Source organism: Aspergillus eucalypticola (assembly GCF_003184535.1).
Source record: "Aspergillus eucalypticola CBS 122712 chromosome Unknown BO83scaffold_19, whole genome shotgun sequence".
Taxonomy (NCBI): domain Eukaryota; kingdom Fungi; phylum Ascomycota; class Eurotiomycetes; order Eurotiales; family Aspergillaceae; genus Aspergillus; species Aspergillus eucalypticola.
Window position 1 is genome coordinate 612,391 of NW_020290293.1, and position 17,328 is coordinate 629,718.

Here is a 17,328-nt window from a genome sequence, read left to right on the forward strand (position 1 = left end):
GATACCATTATCAAAACCCTCAAGGCAGTGAGGACTGTCTATATTCACTGCTAGCACAACTGTATATCGGGCTCGATTGGCCGAAAAGCCAGAAAGTACGATCTGGATTGACTATAAAATTGATTCGAATTTTATCCTTTATATAATCATGAAAGACAACAACGCATGACAGGTGGCTACATATCAACCCGCTGTTTGAAGAGACTCTTGCCCCTCAGCCATTGTCGATAGCGCTTATAACGTTTCTTTTCATAATCCTCGGCCACCACAGTCAGGCCTCCCTCCGAGACATTCAAAAACTCAGCATAATCCGCAAGGTTCTCCTCGGCATTAGCTTCCAGAGTGGCCTCCTCTACGTTGCACTTATTTGCATATTCCAGTAAATCCAGACTGGATTCATGCTCACGAATGGAAGTGGCAGTCAACTCGTCTTCTGAGGTCACAACAAGTGGAACCTTCAAAGGATGGTTAATGTAGCGTTCATATTCTTCTCCTTCTGCAGCGGTCACAGACGGGTTTAGCGAGTCGGTCACCAGCTGGCCAAGAGTCCACTGCGCAATTTGCGTTTTGCTCGGGGTGGTGACCGTCGACTCCTGAGAAGAGTGCATGGAACTGAAGGAGTGAGGCAGTCCGAATGATGTAGATTTCATGATACCTGCAGACGGTGGTAATTTATCAGCGGAAGGCGGCTGATGAATCCAGTTGTAGCTGGACTGGGATGTTGCGCTACCGAGTTGTGGGCGGCCCGCTGGATCGATGGAGGTCTTAAGCGGTTCCTGGATCTTGACGCTACGTGGTGGGTGTCGTTCCCGGTTGATCTGATCGTGGGGGATCCGGGGCACAAACGGACTAATGTCGTAGGGGGCGCCGGAACCAGGCCGGAATGGAAGATAGCGGAGCGTCGAGTTCATTTTGTAAGAGAATATTTTCGAGAATGACGAGACGGCTAATGGCCTATAGTACTCGAGCCAGTAATCGTCGTAGTGAGAGAGAGGTTCCTTTGGAGGTCGCGGAGGGGGTGGCACTTCTTTTTCCTTCAGATTCTCCGGAGTGTACCAGCAAATGTAGTTGGGACGCCTCTTGTTGGACCAGGATCGCGGGTCAGCGTGGTGCAGGTAATAATCGGTCGACAGATCCCACAGCATCGGCTGTCCTTGGGAAAAGATGTAGTTCCCGAGGAACAGATTGTAGGCTTCCTGGCGCTGGGCATCGAGAAATGAATTGTTGTAGTACCGTTTGAAACTCTCCACCATATCGCGAGAATGACTACTCCACTGGTTGATCTTGCGGTATGTGGCCATAGTGTTTACCAGATGCGAGCCTCCGTACTGGATTGCAATGGTATCACCGTGGTCGTGCCACATATCAGTAAATAAGTTGACAGCATCGGTGTCGTACTCCACAGTCGTTCCATCAATAATTCCCAAAGCGTGAAGTTGGTATCCCAAGGCGCGCTTTCCAATAACGAATTGAGCAGCATTTGTACGGTCTAAACAATCGATGCAGTTCGTCCTCGCGATGCCGTTTTGCAGACGCAAGCCAGACTCTGCATCATATCCGTTCTTGAAGAAGCCGGTCTTTGGAACAATCTCGCCCGCGATATGCTCTAATGTTCCAATGACGTCTTGGTCTCTGCTTTTTGCAGCACGGCTCATGTCCCAGGGCTGATAGATAATCTTCTTATCCTCGGGCAGGAACTGGTTCAGATACTGGATGGCGTTCGTGTACTCCTTGAGCAACTTGGACTCCCGTGGGGTTCGTTCTCGCGATTTTATCAGGTTGAGCACATAAACTGGTGCGCCGTATCTCTCAAAAAGGTTGTCAAAGTGTAGGGCAGCAGCGGAGTAGAAGGGGTCAACCAAGTTTAGTTCAATATCAGGTTTGGGAGACACCCCTGAGTTTTCCTGCGTCCAGTAGAGCGGAATACTCCCACGGTGTTGCACGTAAGAGGTGTACAGCGGGTTAGCATAGAGATTTGGACCGGGAGAATGAAATGACGTGGCTGTCATCTCGGACACTATCTGCTCCGTTTCAACATCGTTTGCTACATAGCCTAGATCGTTCGCGCCTCTCTTCAGGAATCGGGCCCCTGCGAAGAACCGAGAGCGTCGCGCAATGATCGTAATGTAAACTAACCGCCCGTACACTGACATCTTTGCCTGTTCAACATATCCATGAATGATTGGTAAACACCATTCCCAAGGATTTTTCAAAGTTTCGAGGGCCGGCCCGAGAAGATGGTGATTCCAAATGAACATCGTATTGTAGTCTTGCTGAAGGTGTTTCGGGTGTCCGTCCTGGTTGGCGGTGCGTTCCCGACAAATGTTGTGCTGCAAAGTGTGGGTGATATCGTAAGAATAGCTGAAATAGAAGGATCGGGTTAGATCCAAATTATTTAAGATGGCAATATACCTCGCCTCCTCCGGGTTCTTCTCCGGGCGGAGACGAGACGAGCTTGAAGTCGTTAACGAGATGAGCTCCGTTCCATCGATCTGATAGACATAGTGACCTCCGAGCATAGCAACCTGGCTTCTCTTAGTCACCAGAAGCATGTAGTAAGCATCCGTAAATCGTATAAACCCCAGTAAAGCCCATGCGCTGCACTTCAGCTTCAACCCACCCGACCGTTTATTTCCATCATCGATCGTATCCAACAACTGGCTCATCTCCCGCTTGCTGTAAACAATATCATCCTCTGAAATGCTGAGGTCCCCGGATTCCGACGTTCGATCGATCTTGAGAATCCTAAAGCGGGTATCCGACAAGTCCATTCCCACCATGTAGAATCGGGTGGCTGTCTCGTACAAGGAGAACTTGTGCATGCGATTGATCCCTTCCTCTCCTCCGGTGTCGAAGAAGGCCGAGCGTTGCTTTTGCGCCGAGGTGGGCGTAGAATCCCGCTCAAAGGATGTTGCAACCTGGGGCTCTTCATCTCCTGCCTCCACCCCATCTTCACTTAGGGCAGGTACTGCTGGGGATGCGTAATGTAATGGGGTGAATGGAGAGGCTGCGCGAGGTGATCGGAGGCCATCTTCGTGATCGATAAAGCTTCGAGGGGCCGAGTCAGGCTGCTCTTCTGGGAACTTGGTGCTGGAGCCGGAGGTAAACGAGGCATCGGCGTAAGGGAGGTGGAGATCTGAGGTGGAGTTTGGCGAACTGGTATCTATCAAGGACACCGCTCTGGAGGACTGGTCGTCCAGTGGACCGAGGCTTTTGTCTTCCGCGGCCTCGCGGGAGAGGGACACTTCATCCAGACTCTCCATAATGAAGGCAGAGGCTGGTGAAATCCCGCACCAGCATCATATGTATTCTCGGTTGTTAGCGCGCAGCGCCTATGCGAAAAGATAATCGAAACGGCGACCAGAGTAGTAGTAAGTGACGTCGGACGCGGGTAAGTGGTGGGGGGGATCCGACTTGCGACAAGGAGCTTCACGTGATCGCAATCACCCCAATAAGGCACCGATCAGATCTAGTAGTTGGCTAGTAATCATCATCCAGCTCAACCCAACGAAAAACCTCACTATACAATGGCATCAAAGGCATACTACGCTGAGGAAATTCCACTTGTATATGAGAATATGGTTTCTGTAGGTTAAGGGAATTACTGAATGTAACAGTACTTACACGCACTCGGCAACATGCAACAGTTTTGATCAGACGGTCGATTACCCCATGCATTAATACCTCCCGAAGAAAAATGTGATCCAATTTGCAAGCTTCATATTATGCTTTGCCACTATTGTCTTGCCAACTAGTAACAGTAAATCTGAAGTGATCTTCGACCTAAATACATCCACAACTCCACGACTGGATATAACAGCAATCTCACTCCCCACGTTCCGCTTTCTCAATCTCTGCCAACGCCTTCTGTATCATCTCTTGCGTACTCACCCGGGAGAAATGAAGCCGTGCCGCCTTCAAGCCGCTCTTCCAAAGATGCCACTTCTCCATTGTGAAGCGCGGTCGCGGAGGAAGATCATCAGCGTCTCCGAATGTTCGTTGGACCTGACAGTTCTCCCACATTCGCTGACCGGCATAGATATACCAGATACATGAAATACGCACGGCCTCTTCCACCAGCGGATCACATTCCTCAAACGTTTCTCGACACGCCCACAGCGCATATATTGATGCGTCAATGGCATGGCCGAGATGGTCTGCTTTCGCGGTCAGCTGCGCCATAAACGCATTTCGATTCTCCCACTCCTGGAGTTCGCGTGGAGGATACTCCATCCGGGGATCTTCGTCGACCTGCTGGGCGTCCTCTGTACGTGACGCCAATTGCAGGGTTAGCCGTGGAATCAACCGACAATAAGAAAGCAAGCAAGCAAAAAAGAAAGAAATAGAAGAAGTCTATAAGTGAATAGGTGTAACGTACTGGGGTCGTATGTGAAAGAATACATATCCCTCAAGTAGACTCCGAGATAGGGGAGTTCAGTCCATAACTTCATGCCCTCTGATGTTGGCTCTTGGCCCGTGTCAGGATCGACAATCTTGGTGCGTTGAAGATGAGCAATGAATTCGATAAGCTTGTGCTGCTGCGCAGCTGGAGTAAGATTCACAATTCTCACAATTGTGACCATGGCAATCCATGTGTGTGTACCATCGATCTCAGTCGGGGGTTCCCCTCCCTCCTGGTGTAAGGCCTCGCGCACCCGAAGCAGATTTTGGACTGCCTCGGCTGGTGAGACACCAGGATTCTGTACCAGCTCACTGATGACTTGGTATTCCGGTCGCGCAAGGAACACTTCGCCGAAGCCTTCCATCATGAAAGGGTGTTTTGAGGTTTCAGGAAAGCAAGGTCAACGACACCATTTGAGTGGTTTAAATAGAGGATGTTGGGGCAAGCTGGGCTGGCAGTCAGCACTAGTAGCCGGGATACCTGATCAACTCAGCAGCCAACAAATAACATCCTTCAGAAGCAAGGCCTGGTTTGGATGTAGTATACATCTATTTTATGTGTTGATAGAATCGAAAGACAATATTTCTGATAGTGCTACTAATAGCACTCCACCAGTTCCAGGTCAGTGGAATAGGTTCGAATACATATTCACTATTTCGGGACCGATAAAATGATCTGCTATGTAACACTACTTATTATCACATATCTGCTGGTACCAAAAATATGGGATATATATCGGGACGGGGTAATCAGTGCCAGTGATGATTGGGCAGAGATAAATAAGTAATCACACCGTCCTGTCGGAAGTCTTACAATGAGATAGTTACTACACTAGCGATCCGCTTGCTATTAGTATAATTAATTTGCTAACATAGTCTAGTGTGATCACTCCTTTAACACTAACGAGTACAACGGTCGTATAATGGGAATTCATCAGTCAGGGAATAGTGATTCCAAATATCACCGGCCAATTTAGGGCTTTACATGATACCTTACGGTCTTTACAATGTATACGAAACAGACGAGTTTTAGAAGGAGCAAGGCTAGGAAGGGGTATATATTTGTCTGCTATGGTTCTTACACTATTATGACTGAGATAGAGGTGCAGACACTGGACAGTGTGTCAGATCGAATTGTACAAGCCTGAACGACTAGTATATTCGATACGAAGGAACAAAATGACACAAATGTCGAAAAAGCCGGGAGAATAATATAAATGCTCACGCTTTCAAGCATGGAGAAAGGCCTTGAGAACAGATCTTTCAGGGGGTACTATTATTCAAAGATGAGAAGATACGCAAGAAATGAAAAAAGGCCAAATATGTATACAATCTACATTGCAAAGCTCATATCAACATAGTGGCAGACGGAAGACACCTGACGAGCATATCTTCCGTATAGCTTCATTCTCCTCGAATATTTCAAGGTCGCAGATTTTTGCTGCTGGGTGATTTGGGCGGGATTGCCGGACAGTTGTGTTACATACTAAACTTTCAAGTTCCGCACTAGCTTGCATATAAAAGCAGAATCTATACATCAGAGGATCTTGATAGCCGTGATATTAGCTGGAAATGTTGCTAAAGACCTTATTGAGCACACTTATTTCTGACAGCAGGGCCCAGTATCTCTTCATAGAGGGTTTCTATGTGCTACAAGACCTATGTCGCGTTTTTATTATATGGGCCGGCAATGTGGGTGGGGATGAGTACAAGCAATCAAACTAGGGATTGCGGCAAGGTATGAGAACGATAGATTAAGAAAGAGTGTCAGATTTAATCTGCACCTAGTTAAAGGTCACCCTGGCTTCTGGCGTTACTAGTTCCGAAATGGTCCTTCGGCCTGTCTAGTCCGGCTCCCTGTTGAAGACATTGAGTTGCCCATGAGCTTGGCTACCAACGCCAGCGCCTGCTGAGGGAATGTCTGGATTCAGGCAGCCTCCGCCTTCAGCTTCATGTGAGCCTTCACGTGCTTGATGAGGTCGAAAAGCGTCTTGCGGCTTCAGAAAATAAATCCCCGCTATCGAGGCGGGTGTTAAAACCTACCCGGCGAGACTCGTAAGACTGGCATTGAGTAAGGCCTGATCTCAGAGTCGCTTCAAGGTGTGGTAACTCGTTGGTGGGCCTATAAGGGAGCTTCAGCCCGCGTCTATCCTCGTCTCTTCGAGCAAGTTAATGAGCCTGAGAAAACAATTGATGGGGTATATCAATCTAAAATAGAACCAAACAATGAATATACTGTCTAGAACCGAGCGGCCGGCGGTTTAATTTCTTGCGTAGTACATGATGCCGCATTTCCCTGACGACAATAGCACGACGACCTAATTGGAACATCGGCCGTTGCAACTGCCTGTTTCAAGAAAGGCTTCACGATTTGAGCTTCAGCCGTTCGCCCTAGCCTGTTCAGGCATTCATAATATCCATGCAGCGCCCATACATTATTCGGGTGCTGCCTCGCACGAGGCAGCGTGTCGTCAAATCCAAGATCAGCCTGGTATACCGCTGCTGCCTCCTGGACATGTCCCTGTTCTAGCAGGAGCGCACCGTACGCATGACGGGTCGGTTGCATCCACCCCCACGGCTCGTCATATGGTAACCCATCATCCAGGGTGATAGATCGCCGTAGATGGGTAAAGGCCACATCATAGTTGCCACGGCGATACTCGAGCTCCCCATCCAGCATAGCGTCAGCCACGGCCAAGATGTCCAGACACTTGTTGGTAAATAACATTCGGCTGTAGGGTACACGCTTCACAGCCTCCTTAAACAGCGCGCTCTGTTGACTCGCTTCATCTATCCTCCCAAGCGCAGCCAACGCCACCCCCTTCCCGTACTGGATCATTGCAGTGGTGACACAATATAGCTGCGTGTCATGCGGGTATTCAAGGGCAAGAAGATCCTCCCAACGTCCAAAGCGAATCAGGACATGCACCTTCATGCTCACAAAGCCTTCCAGCCAGTCAGCCATAGGCGGGGATTCGATACGCAGGAGCTGCTCTGGAATGGATGACTCCAGACTCTTTACCGTGTCCAACGCAACTTGCGACTGCCCCGCAAACATCGCCGCATATACTCTGAAATGATAATCATGCGATCGATATAATGTATAAAAATTGACTGCGCCCTCACGGGCAAGGAACTTTTCATCTGCTCGAATTGCGTCAGAGTTCGATGCAATCGCCCGTCGATAGTCACCACAGAGAATGTCCAAATGCGATGGCATGTGATTAAGATGACCTGCATCAGGTACTAACCCCCGCAAATGGTCTGCTACCCTGAGTGCTGCTTCCGGCTCACTGGACATCTCCATTAAGTGGATATATAGATGCAGGATTCCCGGGTGTCGTAGCGCCTCGTCCTGGGTCAGCGCCAGATCTAAGACTTTCTTGATTTGCACAGTATGCGCATCAGCTGCAGGCTGACCAGTTCTTAAGTCCCAGAGGGCCCATGGAGTCAAATTCATGAGAGCATCCGCATACAAAGCCACCACATCTAAATCATTGGGAAAGCGTAAATAAACAGATTCCATGGCGTTAGCGTACTCCTTGTTCCAGCCGTTAAAGTCATCGGGCGCCACGTTCTGAGGGTATCGGTGTTGCAGGGCTGCGATAAGCGCGGCTTCCACGGGTTGAGTGGTTGTGGCGTGCGTCTGGGCCTCTGCGACAGCTTCGTAGGTACGCTGCACGGCGACCTCGAGTTCTTGCTCGTCGAAGGACTGCCAAGTTTTGTTGTAGTTGGGACCCAAGGTGTATGCAAGACCCCAGTATGCCATCGCACAGGTCGAGTCATGTGCGATGGCTTTTTGGAAACAGTTTGCCGCTGCTTCGTGATTGAAGGCATATGTCCAGATGAGACCGCGGTCGAACCAGCGTTGAGCCTGAGGGCTGGAGGTGGTCACCGGTCGGCGGAAGGAACCGAAGTCATAATAATCATCTGGTTCCTGGACAGACATGATTGAGGAGATCTGAAACTATTACAGCTAAGTAGATCTAAGTAGATCTAAGTAGAAAATACGTAGGTGGCTTGCCGATGCTGTTCCTGAAGTTGAGGGGGGATGATCCCATAGTAATACCAATAGTAGGTGGTGAGTAGTAGTAGATAGTTAATAGTGAGGATGTCCCCGCTATCGAACCAAGGTTCCCAGGCTTCAGGGAATAACAATAGTCCGAGGACAGTCACGTAACTATATTAACATATCAGGTTCGTTCCACTCGTCACAACCGGTGATTCTACATAGTAGGTTCCTTCATTGACTAATAATTCTGGAAAGGATGGTATAGCGTACTAAGATGCCTACTCTTCGTATACTACAGCGTAGTTTATGATGCAAGTGCATTCTCATGGCTGTATAGAGACTATCGAGACGGCATTAATCGCCATATAATCAGAAACAGCCTTCCAGGAAGTCGAGTAGTTCGACCCATCCGGCTGCTGAATGAGGGGCACGAAGCGTGCTTTTTTTTTCCTTTTCTGAAACATCAGGGCCAAGTACCCAGGACGAAAAACATATATATGTGAGATATCACAGAGGTCGGGTAAGAGATCTCAAGGACGCATCATTTGAGTCGCCGCGAAAGGCTACGCATTTCATATCTACAAAGGAACATGCAGGTAGGCAGTAGAGAGGGCTAGGGACGAAGATTGATGGCTTGTAGGCAACTGGCTGTATGCCGGTGGCGAGGAGCAAAGGTAGAGATTGGCTGTTGTGACACTCATTTAGTACATTCTATATTTTTCTCTAGTGGTGTTGTTCAGTTATGTCATCACCTTGGTCTATGTACATGAAGGTTTTGTATCCCTTCGTCTGCTCAGTGATCCGAATGTGTTCAGCACCATATTGTTGCTTCAGGTGGCCAAGTAAATAAACACTGCATAGACAGCATCTTATATAGCAAGCAGGATCGATCAGGTCAAAGAATATGGCCCCGAACAGAGTTTATAAATTTTTTTTGAGTAATTCATGCTTTTTTCTCTTTCGGTTGGAGGACCAGTAAGGTACCTGACTGCAGGGCAGATCCTTGATTGCTATATATCACGAGACCTCTGACGTGGCTCGTAAGCTGCCGAAATGGAAGGACGAGACAAAACAGACAAACGGACAATTTCCCACCCAAGTCTAAAAAGCAAAACTATGCCACCATAACCAAAATACTTTTCAGCGCTGCGAGCGCTGTGACCGCATGGTCGACTGGCGACGGATAATGTCGCCATGGTTCCATGTCTGGCTTGCGCGGTCCTTCGGGTCGAGACTGGTAGAAGCCCCGTGCTCCGGTCGACCCTGGGATTGCTGGCGGTCCATAGACATCTGACTAAGACTAGAGGTGCGACGGCGCATGCGCCGTTCTGCGTCTGCGATCTCATTTTGATTCAAGGCTTCTGAAGGGAGAAGAATGGCGCGATCCAAGGCATAGGGCAGGCCGCGATGACGGCCTCGGATTTGCATCGCAATTATGACCAGCTTGGAGAGAACCTGAAACTGGCTGGAGAAGGATGCATTGACTCCGGGATACCCGAGCGAAAGACCAACGGTGCCATATGCTGAGACAACTTCGAACAGCACGGACCACACTTGGAAGGAATATTCATCTTGCTGCTGGAGGCGCTTGCCTTCCACAATAGTGATGATGAACAGGCCCAGGAACACATACCACAGATCAAAACTGAGCTGTTTGCGCAAATGCGCTCCGATATAGCTGGGCGGTGTCTGGTTCTCATCCGACTCATCATCCTCGGTAGAAGCGTAGATGCCTAGACTCTTTTCCTCGTATACGTTGGTGCGTCGTAAGGAAATGGCGATTGGGAACACGGATATGTACATCATGATCAAGTAGGACACCTGCACAGCCGGGTGTAGGTCTGATACAGAGATAACAGCCAATCCGGCGGTTCGAGTACAGGCGGCCTGGAACAGACCATCCACGATACGGATACCAGTGGGCAGGGATGTGACGGCCGAATCATTCAAGTCCAGGATAATGAAAAATATCAAGTCGATGCCATTCAAGGCCACCAGAATCGCAAAGAGCCACCACGTGGCATTCCTCGGAAAGAGTAGAGTGAAGCATCGACGTGGATGATCCAGCAGAAAGCGGAGTTCCTCCCATAGCGGGGTTTCGGCACGAGTCACTTTGGACAGAGCCCAAATAATCAGGCGCAGCATGCAAGGGAACCCTGTATTCCCGATAATGATCAAAAACGTCATAAGCAGGAGCGGGAATATCGCTTTCTGGAATGATGATAGTGAGTCGGGCGTGAGAGTGAAGCCGACATCGTTGAAAGCCGATTGAGCCATGAAAATGGCCCACCAAGGGCGACCCTGTCCGATTTCCTCGACCACCTTGCCCCAGTGTGTGGTCATAATCCAGGGCACGAGGCACAGGATGCCGAGAATGTGGAAGAAGGCATAGTAGGAGATTAGTACTACTGCCAGAGTCTTCAATGCCCGATACTCAATCCCGCCGAGCTCGTCACGTTGTTCCTCGGTCAGGTCGACAAAATTGGAGTTCCGACCGACCGTGGCATTCCAGCTGAGATACGGCTGTGTTGACCGTTCACGTTCCTGCGTAAGAGTGCGGAAAAGATTGTGTAAGGTTGGTCGCCGCGATGTCAAGCGACCCAGTTGCGAGGCATCGCTATCATTCTTTGTTTCACGGAAAGTGGGACGTGTATCTAATCGGGGGAAAGTAGAGTTCCGCGTCCTCGTGCGAATCATATCTGGCTCGTTAATCGTGATATGGGGCCCATCAAGTCTGCGCGGCCTATCCTCGTCCTTATCCTCGTCCTCGTCGTCCTCATCCTTGCCATTCTCGTCTTCTTTGCTCATGTCACATGGGCTGCGCTCGGAACTCGAGGAGTTGCTAGACGTGCGAACAGGTCGGTCTGTCTCCTCCTCTTCCTCCTCCAAGACCTGTGGTGCGCCACCGTTGTCATACTCCCGAGGGCTAGGTATCCGCAGAGCGCCTTTGTTCCTCCGTTGATTCTCCAGGAAAGCGATGTGATGTTCTGGGCTTAGCTGAGCCGGAACACGAAGGTTTCCCAGACTATTTCCCAGTCCGATTGCTAACTTTTGATTGAGGGCATTGTTCGCATCTTCGCCCAAATTTTCGGGTGGATCCCGCGCGGTGGGAGACGCGGGGGGTGAATCCTCGCCGGTTTTCTCCTTGACCTGCTGTCGGCTTCCCGGCTGACCTAGTGTGTCGCGCAGTACGACGATAGACCGACCAGCGACCCCAGCCTCTTCCCGAGAAGAAGACTGGCCATCCTTATCTTCGCTTATGGTACGGAGGCGAGAGCGAGTATGGCGAAGGGCGCGCGCATCGCTAACGACATGCTGAAATCGCTTTTCAAACCAGTAGAGACGCACAAAGACCAGCACAGTGTGGATGAAGATGGGAGTGGTCAGCATAGAGGCCACATAAAGGACGATCTGCTGGTAGGTATGCAAGGTATTAAGGTCGACGGTGTTGAGACCGCTCTGGGTGGCGGCGCCGGCAGATAGGAAGAGGGCATCGGTGTAATCTAGATTAGCCCCTGGATAAATGATGACGGAGGATATCAAAGCGATGGCGATTATATAGACATAGTGAATGAGAACAAAATTCATGCGCAGGCTCTTTAGCCATGGAATGCGGGAGGTGAAGCGTGAAGTGACCGAGGTCGCCCGCCGCAGCACGGCGGAAAACATCCTGCGGTTTCACCCGCACCGAGACTGGGACACTTCTGAAATTGCAGGGAGGAAAACTGTATGTATCGGTAGGAGAAGAACGAGATGGGAAGTTCGAAGAACGAAGGGGCTGCCGAATGAAGACGGCTGCTTGCCGATCAATATGTACGAGGAGGAAGGAAAAGAAGACGCAGACCCGGCCCAAATCGCTGCAGGTCAGAGACCCACAATCGCAACAGCACTTTGAGCTGAGGAGACGAGGATCAACATGATTTGAGGAGAATTATATTGAAAGGAAAGAGAGGATGAATGGAGGCCGGGCGCAGATAAGGGGACACAAAAGGTCGCGGAGAAGAAGAAAGAGAGGGCGGGAAGCCCCGAGATGCAAGAAGACAGGACAGGCGAAACCAGCGGCCGGGAGAGGGGGATGACGACTCGGTTGGATGGGATGGTCTAGGTATGATAAAGTGGCTAACTTTGAAACCGAGATTGCTCGACCTCCACTATGTCGGTGAGCACCCACTTGATTTATGGTGGTTGCTGAAGAAAAACTTCGATTGGAAGCTTGACAATCGACAAAGGAGGCCAGGATTGGCGCAGCAGAGAATAGAAAAAAAGGTATCAGCAGAAGAAACGGAGGGTAAAAAGGCGCTATGCCGATCGGTCGAGCGCGGAATTAAGAGACATGCTGTCCACGGACAATTTCATTGGAGCCTAATCAGCATCTCTGGACTCTATCTCGCAGGTTTTAACGTTGAGACTAGTCCCGAGTAACTAGCACACGGCTTGTCTTGACTTTGTGACGGGGGAAAAAAAGGAAACGCGGGTTAGTCTGGCCAGCGGTCACGTGAATGTCTTTCTCTGCAGCCGGCCATCGATCGATCGATCGATCAATCTACTATCTACTACAGCAAATGGAATTTAAATAAGTAATATCCCTCCGTGTACTCCGTAATCTACTCACTTTCTTTTTTAATGTACACACTACACAGGTCTTCATTCCCTGAGACCCACCGTACATTGACGGCAGGGGACGCAGATCCCATCATTTTCCGTGACATCTCCGGGCCCCTTTTGGCAACTATCTATTTCTAGAAGGACGTCCGAAAACGGCGCGTGCCGCTGGCTAAGTTATGTTGCCTGGTTCCGCAACGCCAAAATTGACCCTACGCATCACGGAACCCTGGCCCAATATAGGTCACCCACAAATATCCGCTGCCGTTTCCGATCCAGTACATCTTTTACAATGTGAGCATTGATAATTCGATGAGGGATCTATCAAATGACACAGATAACATCGGAGATGTCGGGCTTGGCAAGAGGCCAGGTTCAAATGTTGCTGCGGTCCAAGTGTTGCTAGCTGGCTTTCCTGCTGGTGTCTCGGTATGCTTGCTGGTGTGATGGTAGGCTAAGAAATCGCAACTTGCGGTTCGGATCGCCTCTTGAAGCGGAGGAAGCGGTTTCAAAGTGAGTTCTTTCGTTGTTCACTTCCCCCAGGCAAGCCTTCTCTCCACAATCACCGCCGTTGTCTACTAAGGCTTCCAATGCCCTTGTGTCCCGAAGACTGCTCCTTTCCAGACAATTGTATTGAACGAATACTACCGGTGTCATTATCAGAAATTGATTGCTCTGCTTCTGACTCGGAATTTGATTCTTCTGATTCGGAGACGGAAGTATCCGGGTCGGGCCTATCGCTGTCTTCCTGAGAATGAACTGGATGGTTCACTTTCTTCGGTGCAGTTTCAAGCGACCTTGAAGACGAACTGTCATCAGTCTTGGACGTTGATCGATCCATACTGGAGATTTTGTCGGTCTCGGTTCCTTCTGCCCCTGATTCGTCATCGGAATCAACATATTCGGAACTTTTGAAGTGCTTGTTTGATTGGCTCTGAGAAGGCGTGATTGATTTCGATTTCCCTCGACGCTTTGGCGGTTTTGCCTCCACAACAGGGTCGTAGAAAGCATCCGGATTCCCCATGCTACGCCGAGTCAAGACCTTGCGCCTAATCTTGCGAAATTTGTCTCCACACTGCTGCCTGGAACGGCAGTTTTCCATGCGGTTGCTGATTTCTCCCCAAGAAATCTTAGATTCATCTATCTCATAGATATCCCGGCCAACTTCATGGCCCAGATTCTTCATATGGGTCCACCAGTCCTGTAGATACTGTAGTAGTGCACCTACTTCCCATTCAGACCAGGGCCCTCGGTTCATCGTCTGGCGATGTTCGAGGTGATTTCTCCATCGCTGTATCACGTCGTCATCGCTTCTACCAATCATTTTGGCGATGTGAGCCCACCTGGGCCCATGGCGCTCATGAAGCAAGATAAGTTCGTCATCTTGCTCGGCAGTCCAATAATGTGGCTTCTGGGTTGTGCATTGGAAATGTCGTCTCATGAACCGATAAACCGACCTCTTATCGCGATGTGGGATAATTTCATAGATGTTTTTCCAGAAAGCCACTTTTGTGGTTATATCCGTGGGACAGGGGAAGGGATTCGACTTGTCCCTTTCTGAATGCTGAACCATGAGGTCAAAGGTGTCGCTTGCCATGCCGTGGGTGGTGCAGAAATCTAGCTTGAAGGATTCCAGAGCTTTAACTTCTTCTGGCGTGAAGAAACCAGTTGATTTATTTTTTTCCCCTTTGCTGGCATCCGAACCGCGTTTGCCCTTTTTGAAATCCACCAGGCCTTTGAAATTCTCCGAAGGTTGTTTTGATGCTGTGCTCAACTTTGCTTCCGATTCCTCCTGGGCAGATCCTTTCTCTTGGTTCTTGCTTCCTGGGTCTGGGGCGATCAAATCTTCTGTTCCTGGGGAAGGTGAAGTTGAAGGTACATCCTGCGTGAGTACGTCGGGCTTATGCGTGGCCTTGTCTGCTTTGCCGTTTTGTATCTGGCTTCCTTTGGACTCGCGGACCTTCTTGCGCTTTGACGGACGATCAGTGGATGTATTATGCCGCGATGATAGAGACGTTTTCGGTGAAGCAGGCGATATATTACGGTCTCCAGTGGTGTTATCCAAAGCTCTCCTCTTCCGTCCAGATGTCGTATTGTTGGATTGTAGCTTCTGCTTGGCGCCATTTAAAGGTGTTATAGGGGTCGAAGGTATTTCCAATTCCGATCGATTCTCTTCTTCGGAATCTTCGGGGGCATTCTTACGCCCTGGGGAAGTATATTGCGAAGATGAGTCGCCCATTTCGAGTGAAATATAAGAAACCAATCTCCCAGTGAAAACTGAAGACCTGACAAAGAGCTGTGGAGACAGCAGAAACTATCTGAAGGGAGTGAATGGGGAACAATCTGTCAGACAAAAAAAAAAAAATTCAGAAAAAGTCGCCGAAAAAAGCTTTGTAGCGGCGCGAGCGGCGCGGCGCGGCGCGACTTTTGGCGGTGCCGTTCAAGCTTTCTTTAGCGGAGAGACATTCCATCCATTCCCTGGTAAGGGCGGTCAAGGTTGATAGTTCTAAGCTCCTGTCAGACGTCGCATCCTCTGCCTTGCTTCTGCGATTGTGCAGCCGGCACTTTTTCCTGGGGGAAGAAAACCACCAAGGAGTCTTTCGCGAAGGGAAAGAAGTGGTCACTTAGGGAGAGAATCGCTACTGCCACCCAGTCGAACCTCGGTCTGACTAAATTCCTTTTTGCTTTTTTCTTGATGGGGTTTCCCGGTCAAGGGCGGTCAGAATGGCGGGTGCAAAATACGGGCAGAAAGATGCCGGGATGTACCCTCCAAGGCCGTTTATCCTAGAGTAGCTAGATTGTGAGTAAATGAGTATATACTAGGGCAATTGATTTGGATATTAGCAGTGACACCATCCAAGAAACAGCACAGACGCTAATAATGCCTTTAAGCAGGGGAGCTGTCATACTTCCAGTTCCCACCAGGCTATCTTGGAAGCCTTCAGCACGGTGCAGTTCACCCATCAATCCTGCAGTCTGCTTCTTTCCTTCCCAAGCCACCTGAATAGTAGCAGTGATGTGCAGATTGGGTTTTCATATCCCGGGCTAGGTGGGCAATATCCACTCCTACTATATGCTGCTTTCTTGCCAAGGAGCTTTTCAGGCTCGTTTCTACCCGCTTTCGTGCGCTTTACTGCTGTGTCAATGATATATAAGTCTACCTAAGCAAGAGGTTTAATGATACTAGTAGTGTATATCATGCTTCAATCTCAATTATATACATAATTAGATTTAGTATTTATCCTATGGATAAGCATGTATGATTTAATTTACTACAGTCCTTTGTATTCAGTTCGGGGTATATAGTATCTCATAGTATGTATAAACACTATATAGTTGCTGTACTATATCACAAACATCTTGGACTTCGGAATCGGCGACTTTTCTGGTACAGTGAGGGTATCTACCTGTTCACCTACTATATACTAAGCATTCAGGTTCCCTTCCAGGAACACACGTTGGAAAAAGCAATAGTAATATCCCTATCAAGCCAAGGCGTCTAATGTACAAATTTGGATGGTATACCTACATAACGGGCGCAACACTGTCAGGGTACGTACAACAGTCCAGAATGTCGCAAGGTCAGAGCCTCATTTCCTATTGAAAGCTTGCTCAGGTAGGGGTGAACAGGATTAACCTGAAAGTTGCATAAGTCGAAGGTGCAGCAAGCTGCGGATTGTGGGGCGCAACTGGGCCAGAAGATAATACAGCTGCCAGCTGGCATATGCTGCCAAGAGGACCGTTTGCAGCAAGTTTCAGAGAAGGTGGGTCAATCAAGAAGGGGCTAGCCGTACGGCTGTGGGGACATATCCTTCTAGTTGATTAACTCTCATGCAGTCATGCTACTTGAGTGCTTCCGCTTCGTGCGGCTACGTAGGTATAAGCTATATAAGGATCTTCACATGGAGATCCGACGGGAAGGCTAGATCGAAGGTGGGCTCTACCTAGGCCAGAACCACTTTGACCCATAGGCTATTGAGGTAAACGCTGCCTAGAGGCCCCAATTACGCCCCGTCTGGGTTAGCCGGGAAGACTAAGCCTGGCAGAGAACTTGCATTTAAGGAGCAGGAAGTAACTAGGAGCAGAGATAGACAATAGTGATTTACAGGTAACTGGTGAGCCACCTGCGACGTTCCGATGCCACTTAATTTCTTCGTGTTCAGCCGAGGTATAGACGGTCTGTAGATACGCGAAATTGCACTATTTAGTGTGTCGTAAACTTTGCGCCATATCAACGGGCACAGCGCTCTGGACTATTTCCTTGCTGCAGACAGTGAAGCACCTGCACAGCTAGCACCTTGTATACCGAGCTC

At 49.3% G+C, this 17,328-nt stretch overlaps 5 protein-coding genes across 5 annotated transcripts; all 5 read right to left on the reverse strand.

The window, feature by feature from the left end:
* Positions 1-142: 142 nt before the first annotated feature.
* BO83DRAFT_380061 (phosphatidylinositol-3,5-bisphosphate 5-phosphatase) lies at positions 143-3,358 on the reverse strand. The gene has a single exon (XM_025531661.1). The coding sequence runs from the start codon at positions 3,261-3,263 to the stop codon at positions 177-179; it is 3,087 nt and encodes a 1,028-aa protein (XP_025386271.1). The 5' UTR covers positions 3,264-3,358; the 3' UTR covers positions 143-176.
* Positions 3,359-3,741: 383 nt separating this feature from the next.
* On the reverse strand, positions 3,742-4,766 carry BO83DRAFT_418759 (DUF3632 domain-containing protein; the record flags this gene model as incomplete). The annotated part of the gene is made up of 2 exons (XM_025534838.1): positions 3,742-4,265; positions 4,379-4,766. 2 exons carry the CDS (start codon positions 4,764-4,766, stop codon positions 3,826-3,828), a joined length of 828 nt encoding a protein of 275 aa, XP_025386272.1. The 3' UTR covers positions 3,742-3,825.
* A 1,617-nt stretch (positions 4,767-6,383) lies between these two features.
* On the reverse strand, positions 6,384-8,487 carry BO83DRAFT_75894 (TPR domain protein). The gene has a single exon (XM_025537584.1). It carries the CDS (start codon positions 8,348-8,350, stop codon positions 6,641-6,643), a length of 1,710 nt encoding a protein of 569 aa, XP_025386273.1. The 5' UTR covers positions 8,351-8,487; the 3' UTR covers positions 6,384-6,640.
* A 799-nt stretch (positions 8,488-9,286) lies between these two features.
* Positions 9,287-12,301, reverse strand: BO83DRAFT_75904 (potassium ion transporter). The gene has a single exon (XM_025537585.1). It carries the CDS (start codon positions 12,080-12,082, stop codon positions 9,554-9,556), a length of 2,529 nt encoding a protein of 842 aa, XP_025386274.1. The 5' UTR covers positions 12,083-12,301; the 3' UTR covers positions 9,287-9,553.
* A 1,065-nt stretch (positions 12,302-13,366) lies between these two features.
* On the reverse strand, positions 13,367-15,376 carry BO83DRAFT_75911 (MYB DNA-binding domain protein). The gene has a single exon (XM_025537586.1). It carries the CDS (start codon positions 15,252-15,254, stop codon positions 13,578-13,580), a length of 1,677 nt encoding a protein of 558 aa, XP_025386275.1. The 5' UTR covers positions 15,255-15,376; the 3' UTR covers positions 13,367-13,577.
* Positions 15,377-17,328: the final 1,952 nt, after the last annotated feature.

What these genes read in the sequence shown, in the direction of transcription:
- BO83DRAFT_380061 (XM_025531661.1), bottom strand. Translation starts at nt 3,263, where the DNA reads ATGGAGAGTCTGGATGAAGTGTCCCTCTCCCGCGAGGCCGCGGAAGAC.
- BO83DRAFT_75894 (XM_025537584.1), bottom strand. Translation starts at nt 8,350, where the DNA reads ATGTCTGTCCAGGAACCAGATGATTATTATGACTTCGGTTCCTTCCGC.
- BO83DRAFT_75904 (XM_025537585.1), bottom strand. Translation starts at nt 12,082, where the DNA reads ATGTTTTCCGCCGTGCTGCGGCGGGCGACCTCGGTCACTTCACGCTTC.
- BO83DRAFT_75911 (XM_025537586.1), bottom strand. Translation starts at nt 15,254, where the DNA reads ATGGGCGACTCATCTTCGCAATATACTTCCCCAGGGCGTAAGAATGCC.